Source organism: Prunus persica, chromosome G8 (assembly GCF_000346465.2).
Source record: "Prunus persica cultivar Lovell chromosome G8, Prunus_persica_NCBIv2, whole genome shotgun sequence".
Lineage (NCBI taxonomy): Eukaryota > Viridiplantae > Streptophyta > Magnoliopsida > Rosales > Rosaceae > Prunus > Prunus persica.
The window spans coordinates 12950060-12965471 of NC_034016.1; the positions used below are offsets into that span (position 1 = coordinate 12950060).

General features: G+C 35.2%; 2 protein-coding genes across 4 annotated transcripts; both read left to right on the top strand.

Moving 5' to 3' along the window:
• On the top strand, positions 639 to 7941 carry LOC18768238 (cyclic nucleotide-gated ion channel 1). Of its 3 annotated transcripts, none has more exons than XM_007199269.2 (14): positions 639 to 732; positions 854 to 2536; positions 2660 to 3125; positions 3234 to 3437; positions 3658 to 3947; positions 4181 to 4295; positions 4403 to 4657; positions 4833 to 5437; positions 6069 to 6173; positions 6267 to 6389; positions 6567 to 6737; positions 6839 to 6968; positions 7046 to 7274; positions 7594 to 7941. In XM_007199269.2, coding segments are annotated over exons 2-14 (2808 nt in total). In that variant the 5' UTR covers positions 639 to 732; positions 854 to 2423; the 3' UTR covers positions 7596 to 7941. The 3 variants fall into 3 exon arrangements, with proteins under 3 accessions (XP_007199331.2, XP_020425552.1, XP_020425551.1); XM_020569963.1 differs by having other exon boundaries at positions 854 to 909; positions 2498 to 2536; positions 7046 to 7941; XM_020569962.1 differs by having other exon boundaries at positions 7046 to 7941.
• LOC18768822 (cyclic nucleotide-gated ion channel 1) lies at positions 13061 to 15403 on the top strand. The gene is made up of 6 exons (XM_020569964.1): positions 13061 to 13131; positions 13448 to 13508; positions 13616 to 13819; positions 14017 to 14306; positions 14544 to 14658; positions 15068 to 15403. The coding sequence occupies exons 1-6, from the start codon at positions 13097 to 13099 to the stop codon at positions 15386 to 15388; spliced, it is 1026 nt and encodes a 341-aa protein (XP_020425553.1). The 5' UTR covers positions 13061 to 13096; the 3' UTR covers positions 15389 to 15403.

Here is a 15412-nt window from a genome sequence, read left to right on the forward strand (position 1 = left end):
CCATGCTCCATATCCATCTCCTAAATTACAGAGACCTCTAGGAGCTCTTAAATCTGAGGAGAGAGAAAGAACTCATAATGGCTCCCTATAATTTAATGTTGCTTTATTTAATCAGTACTAGCCCCTTGGTACATGCTTGTGCCAATTGGTTTTCTTTTTTATTTTATTATTTTATTTTTAGAATTAAAAAAAGATAACATAGGTAGTTATGTTCCATAAAAGTATGACCTATAATCTGATTTTATTTTATTAATGCTAATTCTTTTTATATTACTTTTTAATAGATATTGACCAATTACAAAATAGTTATGGCATTTTTGACTCTCTAAATTAAAAAGCATGATTGGAGTTTAAATTTTATAAAAACTTCTAAAATAATTTTTATATATTTTTAATTAAATTTTAATTAAAAAATAAAAAGCACGATTATGGATGCTTAATGTGCTCAACTTCCTAATGTGGACATTTCTTTACATTCCTCTCAGACGTCCCCACACGGATGGACATTTCGTCACATTTCTTGCACGCAGGGACTACAGATGGAGGCCAGTGAGACCGCCGAACTTTAAATTGACTAGCCCTCCCAAGGTCTTTCCTTGTAGTAGACTACATATATATTTATTTATTGTTTTGTTAATGCATGAATTTTCCCCTGTAGACAATATTTAATGGCCACCTTCAGCTCCGTCTCTGTCGAAGCACTCATTGTGCAAAATATTAACTGATGATCAGGTATTTGGAAGCATGTATCCACCCACATTTTACACAGACTAGAATCTAGATTAAAATTATATATAATATATATTTTTTATTATTGTATAATTAATTAAGTTTTCGATTCTCTATATTGCAGGAGGGGCTATTAATGGCTTCAGCAATTATGGAGATATCCCAAGAGATAGCTGTGGAGTTAGTTTCTTCTACTCTTCTAATTATATTATTTCTTAATTTCTCATCTTTTTTTTATAATTTAAAGAAATAGAACTGTATTGAAACAATCTGATCTCATGTTATTGTTATTTCAATCTGATCCTATTTCAGAAGCCAATATTATATTGGATATATTTCACTTTATCACCCGCAAGTTTTTCGAAATTCTGACTTTACTACACAAAGCTTTTATCTTTTCACTTTCATTCCCATCGTTTACTTTTACCATCAGTTCATGTTCTCTGTTAACCCATAAAATATAAGTAAATAAATAAATAAACTTACAAATATAAAAAACCATTATCTAGCTGCCTCCACCTTCTTCTCCTCCGTGCACACCACCATCTCCTCACCGTCTCTCTCTCTTCGGATGAACCCATTCGCAACCCCATCTCCAGATACAACCCCAAACAACCAAACCGCACAGCGAGGAAAGCTCAACCCAACCACCATTCCCACCACCCCCAGCGAACCAAATCACCCCTGCCTTGCGCTTTCTCCCTCACTGCGCACACCACCCCATCCCCCAAAATTCTCAGCACACACAACCTCTTATTTTCCTCCCCAAATTCAACAATTTTTTTCCCAAATCCAAGACTAATTCAACGATTTTTTCTCCAATCCAACCACCAACGAATTCACCCTACGAGGACATTAGAGTACTACTTGATCTTCACAAACCCAATCATCAGCTTCAGTGTCTGATCTGAAAAAACACACGCCCTTTGAAATTAGAACAATACCCAGATATGTAAAAACACACACCCTTCCCCGACCCGCTCCCTCCCTCTCTCTCTCACCTTCTGTTTTCCTCTCTACCCAGACCACCCCACAAGCCCAACGCCACCATACAACTACCCCTATCCCCACTCGAGATCCACCCCCAGCCCCAGCCTCACCCGAGACCATCCCCCAACCCCTGCCCAAATCCCAGCCCCTCCTCTATCTCTATTCCCTGTCGTTAGTTGCAGAGAGAGAGGAGAGAGTTTTCAAAATTTTGTTTTTTTATTTTATGGTTTTTTATTTTTTTAATTGTTAATTGATTCTTTTATTTTTTTTATTTTTTTTATCAGTTGATGTGGCACAATATGTCTATTTTTAATGTGCCATTCATTGTCATGTCATCATTTAACAAATAACTTAACAATTTGATTAATAGAGATATGAAAGTGATAGAAAAATTAAATTTTCGGTACGAAGTTGATACGAAAAAAACTTCATATAGCGAAGCTATAATTTTGAGAAACTTACAAGTACTAAAGTGAAATTTACCCTATTATATATGATCTGATTGTCTTCTTATTCAATGCCTCTCTTGAAGTTTCTTCTTTCTTTTTTGGTTGGATAAAAAAAAGGGCCCATAATAGAGGCCCAATTTCTCTTGCCTACGTAAAGGCTCTCTCACACTAGACAAGGCAGATACCAGTTCTTTACTTTGTACTAATTACTGCATTAATCTTGTTGATCCAAGATGCATATACACGTGTTATAATATGAATAGACGATATCGTTTGTTTTCCCTAATCCAATTTTGTGCATCAACATTTGTTTGTTATATCTTTTTCAGCATTGTAGAACGTATACCAAGAGAATCGTCACTACGAAGGTAATAAAAACGAAAGTACGCATGGATCCATAAAGAACCTTATATCATATAAAATTTAATTAGGGTTTTATTTATCTATATTTGTAGTACCTAATTTTTGATATGTTTATGATGTGTTTTCAGTTGGGCAATTGAGGAATCTGCCACTATAAATGAAGGTCATAGATCAAGTAGAGAATGGCCAAAAATAATAAAGAGTATTTTTTATCGAGGTCGGTCATTTCTTCCAAAGTGGAAGAGGGCATTTTTAGCATCATGTGTATTTGGGGTCTTAATAGATCCGTTATTCTTTTATATTCCTATTGTCAACAAGGATAAGAAGTGCATCGGGTTAGATAAAAGTTTGAAGGGAGCCGTTATTTCACTACGATCGACAATGGATCTATTTTATTTAGTGAACATTGTTATTCAAATTTATATCGAACCTAAAGTTCCAACAATTAGGGTCATGGGGAGATCATATCTTCATACCATAGTTTTGACAAAAGGAACCATATTAGTTGAAGATGCTTTGGCAATGGCTAACAGGATTTGGAGGATCTCATCACATATCTTAATTGACATTTTAGCTGTTCTTCCCATTCCACAGGTATGAGAAAAATTGGTTTACCAATCTCTCTTTTAAAAGTATTTGAAATTCGGATATGTGAATATAAGCTAAATTAACTGTTGGCTTAATCCATTGCACTGTGTCCAGGCAGTGATCCTTATCTTCATGGACTCTAGTTCTTTGAATACGAGGAAGTTTTTGGCTTTTCTTGCTCTGTTACAATATGTACCACGAGTTCTTCGTATCTACTTATTGTGTACAAAATTCAACAAGACTCCTACCAGAGAGACTGAAATATGGATTTTATTTAAAGGCGCATTCAGTTTCTTTTTGTACATCCTTGCTAGTCATGTAAGTTTCAATATTCATATATTAATTTATCTCAAGTGATGCTCCATTTGGTTTCCAAGTTTTGGTTGGATTTCTTGGCTGGAAACCAAGTTCTCAAATTAATCAACCTTGTCACCAATTTATGAACAAAATAAAACATCATTTAATTTCCTATGAATACTTTGTAGCAACTTTTCTCAAAAGTTTGTTTGCTAACTTATTAACTTGTTGATGTTCTTAGGTATTTGGAGCTTTCTGGTACTTTTTAGCTATCCAGCGGGAGGCGGCTTGCTGGCAAAATGCTTGTCGAAACAACAATGGATGTGAACCAACTACCTTCTACTGCAATGGTCGTACAATCAAAGACATCACATTTCTGGACGACTTATGCTCTATAAATCCACACAATACTAATGCAACACCCTTCTGTTTTGGTATGTTTGTTGAGGCTGTCCAGTCTGGTGTGTTGGAGTCAACAAATTTACCGAAAAAATTCTTTCATTGTTTCTGGTGGGGCTTGCGAAATCTAAGGTTTGAACATAATTTTGCATTACTGTATTTTTTAGAAGGAACAAATTTACAATTGTCTAGATTTAAAACATGTGGTTTTCTTAACGTTACTCTTTTACGTTGCCTAACATCACATACACATATGCATAAAATGGTGTTTTAACTTGTAATGTCTTTTAACATAGACGACAGGTCCTAGAATATTTTATTACCTGCAGTACATTGAATATATTTCCTCTGTTTCTATTCTGCAGTTCTCTTGGGCAAAACCTCGAGACGAGTAACTATACATGGGAAAATATCTTTGCCATTTTTATTTCTCTAAGTGGCTTGCTCCTGGTTCTACTATACCTCACTACAAATTTGAAGGTTGGTGCCAGAACTTCTAAATTAACTTAGGGCTCGTATGGGAGTTGGTAACTAGATGGTGGACATGGAAATTAGGGTTACAAGAACTCATGATTGTCGTGTAACAGATATGTATGGAGTTGGTAACTAGAACATCAGCGAAGATGAGAATTATACGGCAGCTGAAAATGAAAGATCTAGAGGTACAATTCTGGTTATCTGAAAATGACATCCCTAAGAATATGAAGGCGACCATCATGCAAAAGGTGCACAAACAACTTGAACAAAACAAAGATGTTCGTGTGGAGAATATCCTCTATATTCTTCCCTTGGAACAAAAGAGATTTATCAAGCGACATCTCTGCTGGCCTACAATGAAGAAAGTAAGTTCCCCTCCTCTCCAAAGCGTTCAATTTTTCGTTATTTTAATTAGTAAAGGGAGTACTGGAATTCCAAAATAGTTGTCTCGTTTCTTATTAATTTTATAATTCGTAGTTTAGTTTTTCTTGGTTTAACATGTCGTACCGTTTAAGTTTTTAAATTAACATTTAAAATTAGGTGCCAATGCTTCGAGTTATGGACGATCACGTGTTGAAAGAAATCTTTGACAATCTCAAGCCAGTGAGCTATACAGAAGACAAATGTATAATTGGAGAGGGTGAACCACTTGTTAAAATGCTCTTCATCACTCGAGGCATTTTGTTGACCTACACAACTAACAATGGTGCTAGAAGAAGTAGTGGAGGTTCTTCAACCACCAAGTGTCTTGCCAAAGGTGATTTCTATGGAGAAGAACTTCTAACCTGGGCATCAACATTCTCCCCGCTTTCAGACTTACCCATCTCCACAACATTTGTCAAGTCCCTCACAAAAGTTGAAGCATTTGCGCTCATGGCCAATGACTTGAAGACTATAGCGTCTAAATTCTGGAGGCATTTTAGAACGGATGCTCGGATGCAGGTACATCTCTCTGCAAATCTTATACAAACCAATTGGCGCCGCCGCTATACAAGGAGGGGCCGGTGGTATAGCTTGAAAGAGCTGGAGATTGCGACGCGTGGATTTTCTCCAGAGAACGTGATTGGAGGAGGATACGACGTCGTTTTCAGAGGAATTTTGCAGGACGGCCATGTCGTGGCGGTCAAGAACCTTCTCAACGACGGGTACGTGTCTTTTTACTCAATTTCAAATCTTCCCCTCTTTTTTTTTCATCGAAATATTTCTTGAATCAATAGCTAATATAGAGTAAACCTCGTTGGCTTCACTGAATCAATAACTAATATAGTAATCACTGTTTATACACTCAGTGACCTGCTTTTCTTTTGATTAAAAAGAAAAAGAGCCTCCCTTTGTTCCGCTGTACGAGGAAAAGAAAATTACTATGCGCTTTTAACACTTTTATTCTTCAGTCTTTTTATTTTTAGTATCTTTACTGTATACAATTTCAACTTTGTTCTTTCTTCATGCCTCATTGTTATGTCTGATCTTCAGAGCTTGTTTTCACTTTTCATCATTGATTTTCTACTTTTGATTGACCAAATATTACTTTGTCATCGAAACATTCCCATTTTAATATTAAATATATTAAAATACCATACCAGAAACAATAGGAGCAAAAACATAAACAGTGCCGTGGCTCCATGATGGATGTTGAAAATTTTTCCTGTGAAATGAAATTATATGAAGTGCAGTTGCTTTTTTGCCATGAATGCAAATTTTCAGATTTGAACTTGGTCTTTGTATAACATATCTGTTAACTCAAAATTTAATTGCTGCTTGCCATCTTACATATAGGGGTCAGGCAGAGATACTGTTTAAGGCGGAAGTGGAAGCCATTGGTAAAGTAAAGCATAAGAACTTGGTGGGTCTAATTGGCTATTGTGCTGAAGGCCCTCAAAGGTAACTCTATTGTCATATCTTTTAGGTGAATTCAGATTAACCTGTTTCTTCCTCTAATTAACATGTCCATGGGGACTTCTACTGCTCTGCCAGGATGCTTGTACATGAATACATTGACAATGGCAATTTGGAGCAATGGTTGCATGGTGATGTTGGGCCTGTCAGCCCTCTGACCTGGGATATTCGAATGAAAATAGCTGTCGGGACAGCAAAAGGGTGAGATAATTCTGTATTCTTCTTGTTCATTTTGCTTGTATTTAACGATTATATGTCTCAGTATGACAGGATCTGTAACATATTGCACTGCTTTTGTCATTCTCACGATCTCCCTACTTTGGCTATGAAAATATATTATCCTGCATCACTATAAACCTATTCTTGTTTTTCTAACAGGCTGGACTACTTGCACGAATGGTTAGAACCCAGGGTGGTGCATCGTGATATAAAACCCAGCAACATTCTTCTGGATAGAAAATGGAACCCGAAAGTATCAGGTTTTGGCGTGGCCAAGCTCTTAGCACCTGAGTCAAGCTATGTGACTACATCTGTAGTGGGGACAATGGGGTTAGTTCTTTCTTGAATTCTGAAGATATTTCAATGATACATTACCTGGATGGTATCTCTACTATGTTGTAGTACTGATTCTTCACTGTAATTTTCTGTAGATATATATGTCCAGAGTATGTCAGGACAGGTATGCTTAACGAGTGGAGTGATGTATATAGCTTTGGAATTCTACTCATGGAGATAATTACAGGAAGAAGACCAAGTGACCCTTCCAGACCAGATGAAGAGGTAAAGCCAAGTTTTCATTCTCTGTTTCCTAGAAGCGCTGCAACAATGTCCTAACTGTTTCAGTTGAGGTATATCAGATATTCCTGGTTGATTGGTTTAAAGAAATGATCCAAAGTCGCCGTGGGGAGGAGGTTGTAGATCCTCTGATAGAAGTTCGGCCCTCTCCAAGAGCTATGAAGCGAGCATTGCTGGTTTGTCTCCGCTGTACAGATTCAGATGTCAACAAGCGACCAAAAATGGGGCAAATTGTTCATATGCTTGAGGCAGATGACTTCCCTGATTGTTCTGAAAGTCCTTTCTTATCATGTATGTTCCTGTCCCACTTAGAATTTTCTTGGTCTGGTCGATCACCAGTATTATGACTTTGCATAAATTTTGAGTCGTATATTAAAGAGTTGCCCTCTCCACAAATTTCTGCCTTTGCATGGTTTGATCTCAAAACCTGTCTCCTATTAAGGTGGAGAGGCAGCACTTGGTCTGATGATGGGACTGGTAGGATATAAATTATGTAGAGAGACTGGTGTTTTGTAGATGCATTGCAGATGTGTTATTTCTTCAACATCAAGATCACATTAACATGTTCTTCATTTTCAGCTTCCTCATTTTTCTGTTCTATAAGCTGCAGGAAACCTGATCAACCCGATAGAAAGATCATTTCCCTTCCCATGCAGCTGCATCTGATAATGTTCAATATCCAATCCAAGCATGCCATGGATAGAAATGAAGGGAGATATGGAAGTGGAGATTATTATGTTTTGGCACAGGAGGCAGTTCCTGAGGCCATTTGACTTCTTATCATGATTCTCCATTAGTATATAGAAAAGATATTACAAGCCTTGAATGTGCATATAATTTTTTATATAATTTTTTCCATGATCTTATAGATTTTGTTGATATATTTGGATTCATACTTAGGAGCTTGTAAATATGTACTTATATCTTTTGATATGTAAGGTGAGGTCTGCTAAGAATATCCTTTAAAAAAAAAAAATCAGATTCCGATGCAATTAGAGAAAATTTTATAATCGAGTCCCAAATGGCGAAGCCTACGTCTTTTGTACCCTAGTTTAACAACTTATACATGCAACAGAATTTTTTATATGAAATAAAGAGAAATTATGCCAAATGAATCTTCTCTCAAGTTCTTGCAAAATAAATAAATATACTAACTTGGAAGAAGGGTGAATCAAGAAAATTTGTACATAACCCACCAATAGTGGTTGCCAAATGACATATCAAATGGGCTTTGTACAATTTTTAACTGTTTGCTTCTTCTTCTGCATTTGTAAGCCTTAGAAACAAAAATTGAAGAAACAGCAAGTATATCATCAATTCCAGTCAAATCAACAATTAACCTATAAATGAAAATAAGAATATACCCAAGAAGATAGTAACAAATTTAGCAACATAAATTTTTAATAACCTTTTCAGAACGAGGAATAAATTAAACATATAGGGTCTGATTGTAATTAGGCTAAACTTCAAGAGTGTAATCTTATAATTAAAACTCTCTAAATATAAAAAGTTGTTTGAAAAAATATAAAATTATATACGTTTTCCCAACACCATACAATCCTAAAAGAGGTTGATAGAATCGTATTTAGAGCTCAGATGAAATCTTTGGGGCTCTAAAAACAACACTCTCACAACAAGAGGACTCTATATATGGAGCTCTATATTCAATATAATTTTATATATGTGTGAATTTTTTTGGAAAAAAGCTATTTTGCTTGAATGTATATTATGATATGTCAGTTTTTGTGTTTGAACATTTCGACAAAAATCAAAATCGAAATTTGGATCAGATTTGAAAATCTTATCTATTTATAAATAATAAATAAAAAAACTTGATTGTTACTTTGAAAAAAAAAAAAAAAAAAAAAACCCAAACACAAACCTTATCTAGCTCATTCCTTTCATTAGTCACATTAAATAAAAATAAAAGAAAGAGGAAGCATCCGTTGGTCAAGAAGAGAGTATGAGGAGCCATAGTCGCAAGGCAACTCACCGACAACACAAATTGGCAGCTTTTTCTCCATGCGGGCCTTATTGAGTTTCATGGGCTCAACTACAAACATAAATATGTGTATAGCTCTAGTGGGGCTCAATCATTTAAGGTCTCAAAATTGAACCACTGGAGATGACTTTTTTGCTTTGGTTGCTATATATTGCAGCCTAATTAGACCTGACATTCGTGTCGCGCTCGTGTCATTGCCAAAGCTAGATGGTGTTGACATGGAAATTAGGGTTAAAAGAATTCGTGATTGTCGTGTAACAGATATGTATGGAGTTGGTAACTAGAACATCAGCCAAGTAGTGGAGGTTCTTCAACCACCAAGTGTCTTGCAAAAGGTGATTTCTATGGAGGAGAACTTCTAACCTGGGCATCAACATTCTCCCCGCTTTCAGACTTACCCATCTCCACAAGATTTGTCAAGTCCCTCACAAAAGTTGAAGCATTTGCACTCATGGCCAATGACTTGAAGATTATAGCGTCTAAATTCTGGAGGCATTTTAGCATGGATGCTCGGATGCTGGTACATCTCTCTGCAAATCTTATACAAACCAACCGGCACCTCCACGATACAAGGAGGGCTATAATTTTTTTTTTCAATGAAACTTTAATTCTTTGTTTTGGGCGGATATATGCTTCTACTGTGCATGGCATGAGAAGCAGATGTATTGATCTAAGTTCAACGGGGTGAGGACGAAACACACCCCGGTATTGCAAATTTCTGTTCTCCTATCACCAAGTGCATTCTTAGTTCCCACATGGCACATGGCAACTTATATCTCATTCTCCCAACACCAAGTCTATATACCTTTGTACCGGTCGAAAATTTGAGCAAAAGGAAATTGAAAGAAGAGATCAAAGGATGATTTTGAACTGATAGCACCCCTACGAACTACAGCAAGACACCAATAATAACCAATGGCAATACTGATTTCTAATCACAAATTATTGCATTAAGCACTGAGAGGTTAATTCTCCAAGATAACAGATAAGGTTGAACATGATCTTGAAGTTCCACAACATTCAGTCAATTGTGTCAATATGGCGGCAGACGATTCAAAATTCAAACAATACATACGATATTTTTGTTCCGACAATGTGATGGAGAATGGATGCGAGAAGGAGATTTCCTATCCTAGCAGGAAAAGGAGGGAAACGGATACTCAATTTAAAGTGAGTAAACAGAATTCCATACTCGATCTCAGCTAGGGTTATGAACTTATAATCTATAATCTGATGATCGAGTCGATTCCATGATTATAAGTTCATTCCATACCGGACCAGACCTATCGAACTAGTATACCCCTTTATCAACGAAAAATAGACACAATGTAACTTTATTGCATTGGAAAAAAATATGATGTGGACCGTGGATTATCTTGGGGAAAGGATTAATATTTGTTTGATTCTTTTCGTAATAATTACTTTTAGTAATAATGAAACTATTTTGTTCGTAGGAACAAAAAGAAGCAGATCTATTCTACACCCGATAAGTACCAATACGCAATGGTAGGGGAGTTGATACCATTTTATATGAGTGAATGCATATATATATATATATATATTTGTTCATCATCCAAAGGACTTATTTGTAAGAATTTTCCTTTATTCATTTTGTCTTCTTTATCTTTTTTTATGAACTTTATCAATCTATGGATAAAATATGATAAAAGGCCAATATTATTAGGACAATAAACCCATTGTTACGCTTTCACATCAAAGTGAGACATAGTACTTAATTTTCTTTTATTTAATGCCTATTGGTGTTCCGAGAGTACCTTTTCGAAGTCCCGGAGAGGAAGATGCATTGTGGATTTCTTTTATCACTTAGGAGCCGCTTTCTAGACGATCCCTAATAGAAAAGAGGGGGATTATAAAAATCTGTCTAGTTACTTCGTTCTCTATTTCTATTTGAGAGAATCCTTAGGAAAAGCATTTTGTTTCCACCAATATCATTATTTGCATTTTGCATAAGGTTTTACAGTAAGGACCATTCACTTTTTATCATCATAAGAGGGAGAAAAATCTATATTGACGTTTCTTCAGACGAATGCTTTGCCTTCATTTCCCCGAACTCTTGCAAATAACTCTCCATCATTACCTTTCTTTCACCTTTTTACTAAACTAGTTAAGCTGTGCATCAAAGTTCAGAAATGAGCAGCATGGCAAAGCGAGTAGAAAAAAGCACTTTTCAGAAAGGGAAGTTTCAGTGACATTTCTGAGAAGGATCAAAGATAGTTAGGTGGGGACTTGACAAAAAGAAAATGGAATAGCTTTGTGTTCAATTTTTATTATATATGTATCTATGATCAGCTAGCAACTCATTGGCTTGAGTTAAGGTCACTACCATATGTCTGCAACCATAGTGACCATATGGTTGACACAGACATATCCTTGTTCCTTTCTTAAGTTTCTCCATTCTCAATATATATCCCACACAGGGACAAGGACATGTCTGCAACCGCTTGGGGAACGAACACTTTATTATATATAAAATAAAAAATTATTAAAAAATTTCCAAAATTCCTCATATATGAAGGAGAACACTTTGCAAATGTAAAAAATTCCTTAGGAAATCCAAAAAGAAATAAGGGCATTTTTGTCTATTTTAGCTTATTTTACAAATATTTCTCTCTCTTTTGACCTTTTTCAAAATGTTCCAAAATATTAGTGGAAGTATGAAAGCGATAGTAAAAATAAACGTTGAGAATGAAAATGAGAAGAAAAAACTTCATGTAGTAAAGTCAGAAAACTTTCACTTTTGAAAAAAGTCAAAAATTTTCTAAAGAAGACAGAAAAATTTCTCAATTTTCAAACCAAGATATGTAAATATAAAATTTTTTTAAGGAAATTCAAAAAGAAATAAGGGCATTTTTGTCTATTTTAGTTTTTTTTACAAATATTTCTCTCTCTCTTTTGACCTTTTTCAAAATGTTTCAAAATATTAATGGAAGTATGAAAGTGATAGTAAAAATAAACGTTGAGAATGAAAATGAGAAGAGAAAACTTCATGTAAAATTTGCAGATGGTAAAGTAAAATTTACCTAATATAATATTGGCTTCTGAAATAGGATGAGATTGAAATAACAATAAGATGGGATCAGATTGTTGCAATACAATTTTATTTCTTTAAATTGAAAAAAAGATGAAGAGTAGAAGAAACTAACCTCACAACTGTCTCTTGGGACATCTCCATAATTGCTGAAGCCATTAATAGCCCCTCCTGCAATATAGAGAATCGAAAACTTAATTAATTATACAATAAAAAATATATATATTATGTATAATTTTAATCTCTGTAAAATTTGGGCGGATATATGCTTCTGAATACCTGATCACCAGTTTAATATTTTGCAAAATGAGTGCTTCGACACAGAGGGAGCTGAAGGTGGAATTTATACAAATATATAGTATAATATTACACTGTAGCTTGAGTCCCTACGTGAGTCAATTAACAATTGTCAAAAATACCTTAACGAAAAGTAGCTTAATACTGCAGTATAAACGAAAAGTAGGAATTTTTATTTTTAATTTATAATTATTTTATAATTTTATAATTGTTAATTGATTCTTTTAATTTATTTTATCTATTTTATTTTATTTTATCAGTTGATGTGGCTTTTATATATGATCTGATTGTCTTCTTATTCAATGACTCTCTTGAAGTTTCTTCTTTCTTTTTTGGTTGGATTAAAAAAAAAGGCTCATAATAAGGGCCCAATTTCTCTTGCCTATGTAAAGGCTCTCTCACACTAGACAAGGCAGATACTAGTTCTTTACTTTGTGCTAATTACTGCCTTAATCTTGTTGATCCAATATGGTTGTACAAGTATTATGATATGGGTACACGATCTTGTTTAATTTTCTTCCTTTTTGATCCAATTTTGAACATCAACATTTTTCAGCATTGTAGAACATATTGCACCAGGAGAATTGTCACCACGTACGAAAGAATGCATCGATCCATAATGAGCCTTATGTCATAGAAAATTTAATTAGGTGTTTTATTTATCTATTTGTAGTACCTGATTTTGATATGTTGTTTATGATGTGTTTTCAGTTGGGCAGTTGAGGAATCTGCGACTGGAGATGAAGGTTATAGACCAAGGAGAGGATGGCCAACAATAGTAGAGAGCATTTTTTATCGAGGTCGGTCATTTCTTCCACAGTGGGAGAGGGCATTTTTGGCATCATGTTTATTTGGGGTCTTAATAGATCCTTTACTATTTTATATTCCTATCGTCAACAAGGATACCAAGTGCATCAGGTTGGACAACAGTTTGAAGGGAGCGGTTATTTCCCTACGATCGATAATGGATCTATTTTATGTAGTGAACATTGTTATTCAAATTTATGCCGAACTTAAAGTTCCAACATTTAGGGTCATGGGGAGATCATATCTCCGTACCATAGTTTTAACAAAAGGAACCATATTAGTTGAAGATGCTTTGGCAATGGCTAACAGGATTTGGAGGATCTCATCACACATCTTAATTGACATTTTATCGGTTCTTCCCATTCCACAGGTATGAGAAAATTGGTTTACCAATCTCTCTTTTAAAAGTATTTGAAATTCGGATATGTGAATATAAGCTAAATTAACTGTTGGCTTAATCCATTGCACTGTGTCCAGGCAGTGATCCTTATCTTCATGGACTCTAGTTCTTTGAATACGAGGAAGTTTTTGGCTTTTCTTGCTCTGTTGCAATATGTACCACGAGTTCTTCGTATCTACTTATTGTGTACCAAACTCAACAAGCCTCCTGCTAAAGAGACTGAGATATGGATTTTATTTCAAGGCGCTTTCAGTTTCTTTTTGTACATCCTTGCTAGTCATGTAAGTTTCAATCTTCATGTAGTAATTTATCTCAAGTGATGCTCCATTTAGTTTCCAAGTTTTGGTTGGATTTCTTGGCTGGAAACCTTGTCACCAATTTATGAACAAAATGAACATCATTTAATTTCCTATGAATTATATATACTTTGCAGAAACGTTTCTCAAAAGTTTGTTCACTAACTTGTTGATGTTCTTAGGTATTTGGAGCTTTCTGGTACTTTTTAGCTATCCAGCGAGAGACGGTTTGCTGGCAAAATGCTTGTCGAAACAACAATGGATGTCAACCTACTACCTTCTACTGCAATGGTCGTTCAATCAGAAACATCACATTTCCGGACGACTTATGCTCTATGAATCCACACAATACTAATGCAACACCCTTTGATTTTGGTATGTTTGTTGAGGCTGTCCAGTCTGGTGTGTTGGAGTCAACAAATTTACCGAAAAAATTCTTTCATTGTTTCTGGTGGGGCTTGCGAAATCTAAGGTTTGAACATAATTTTGCATTACTGTATTTTTTAGAAGGAACAAATTTACAACTGTCTGGATCCTAACGTTACTCTTTTACGTTGCCTAAAATCACACACACATATGTATAAATGGTGTTTTAACTTGTAATGTCTTTAACATAGATGAGAGGTCCTAGAATATTTTATTACTTGCAGCACATTGAATTTATTACTTGCAGTAAATTGAATATATTTCTTCTGTTTCGAATCTGCAGTTCTCTCGGGCAAAACCTCGAGACGAGTAACTATACATGGGAAAATATCTTTGCCATTTTTATTTCTCTAAGTGGCTTGCTCCTGGTTGTACTATACCTCCCTACAAATTTGAAGGTTGGTGCCAGAACTTCTAAATTAAACATAATGTATCTTAATTAACTTAGGGTTCGAATGGGAGTGGTTCTGAATAAGCAAAAAATACTTCTCCATAGAATCACTTTAAGTAGTTTTAAGTGATTTTCTGGAGAATGACATAAGATATGCTTCTCCCCTAAAGTGATTTTAGGAGGGCAGAATTTTTCCCAAATGGCTCTTGGAGTTTTGTTGTAAGGATCTCAATCTTGGAGTTCATCAAACAATTATTTTGGCTTAATAAAGCTAGATGGTGATATTTTTTTATAAAAAATAAAATCGAAAAATTATATAGAGACTAGATGTCGTTTGACAAATTGGTCATTGGCAAAGCTAGATGGTGTTGACATGGAAATTAGGGTTAAAAGAACTCATGATTGTCATGTAACAGATACGTATGGAGTTGGTAACTAGAACATCAGCCAAGATGAGAAATATACAGCAGCAGGAAACGAAATATCGAGAGGTACTACGCTGGTTATCTGAAAATAACATCCCTGAGGATATGAAGGGGACGATCATGCAAAAGGTGGACGAACAACTTGAACCAAACAAAGATGTTCATGTGGAGAATATCCTCCATATTCTTCCCTTGGAACAAAAGGGATTTATTAAGCGACATCTCTGCTGGCCTATAATGAAGGAAGTAAGTTCCCCTCATCTCCAAAGCGTTCAATTTTTCGTTACTTTAATTAGTAAAGGGAGATGTTAGATGTTATTGGAACTCCAAAATAGT

Bases quoted from the DNA above. Each gene is read 5' to 3' on its own strand.
- LOC18768238 (XM_020569962.1), top strand. From the start codon at position 2,424: ATGAATAGACGATATCGTTTGTTTTCCCTAATCCAATTTTGTGCATCA. The intron at 3,438-3,657 runs GTAAGTTTCAAT...TGATGTTCTTAG, and splicing joins TGTACATCCTTGCTAGTCAT to GTATTTGGAGCTTTCTGGTA. The intron at 6,738-6,838 runs GTTAGTTCTTTC...AATTTTCTGTAG, and splicing joins TCTGTAGTGGGGACAATGGG to ATATATATGTCCAGAGTATG.
- LOC18768822 (XM_020569964.1), top strand. From the start codon at position 13,097: ATGGCCAACAATAGTAGAGAGCATTTTTTATCGAG. The intron at 13,820-14,016 runs GTAAGTTTCAAT...TGATGTTCTTAG, and splicing joins TGTACATCCTTGCTAGTCAT to GTATTTGGAGCTTTCTGGTA. The intron at 14,659-15,067 runs GTTGGTGCCAGA...GTCATGTAACAG, and splicing joins ACCTCCCTACAAATTTGAAG to ATACGTATGGAGTTGGTAAC.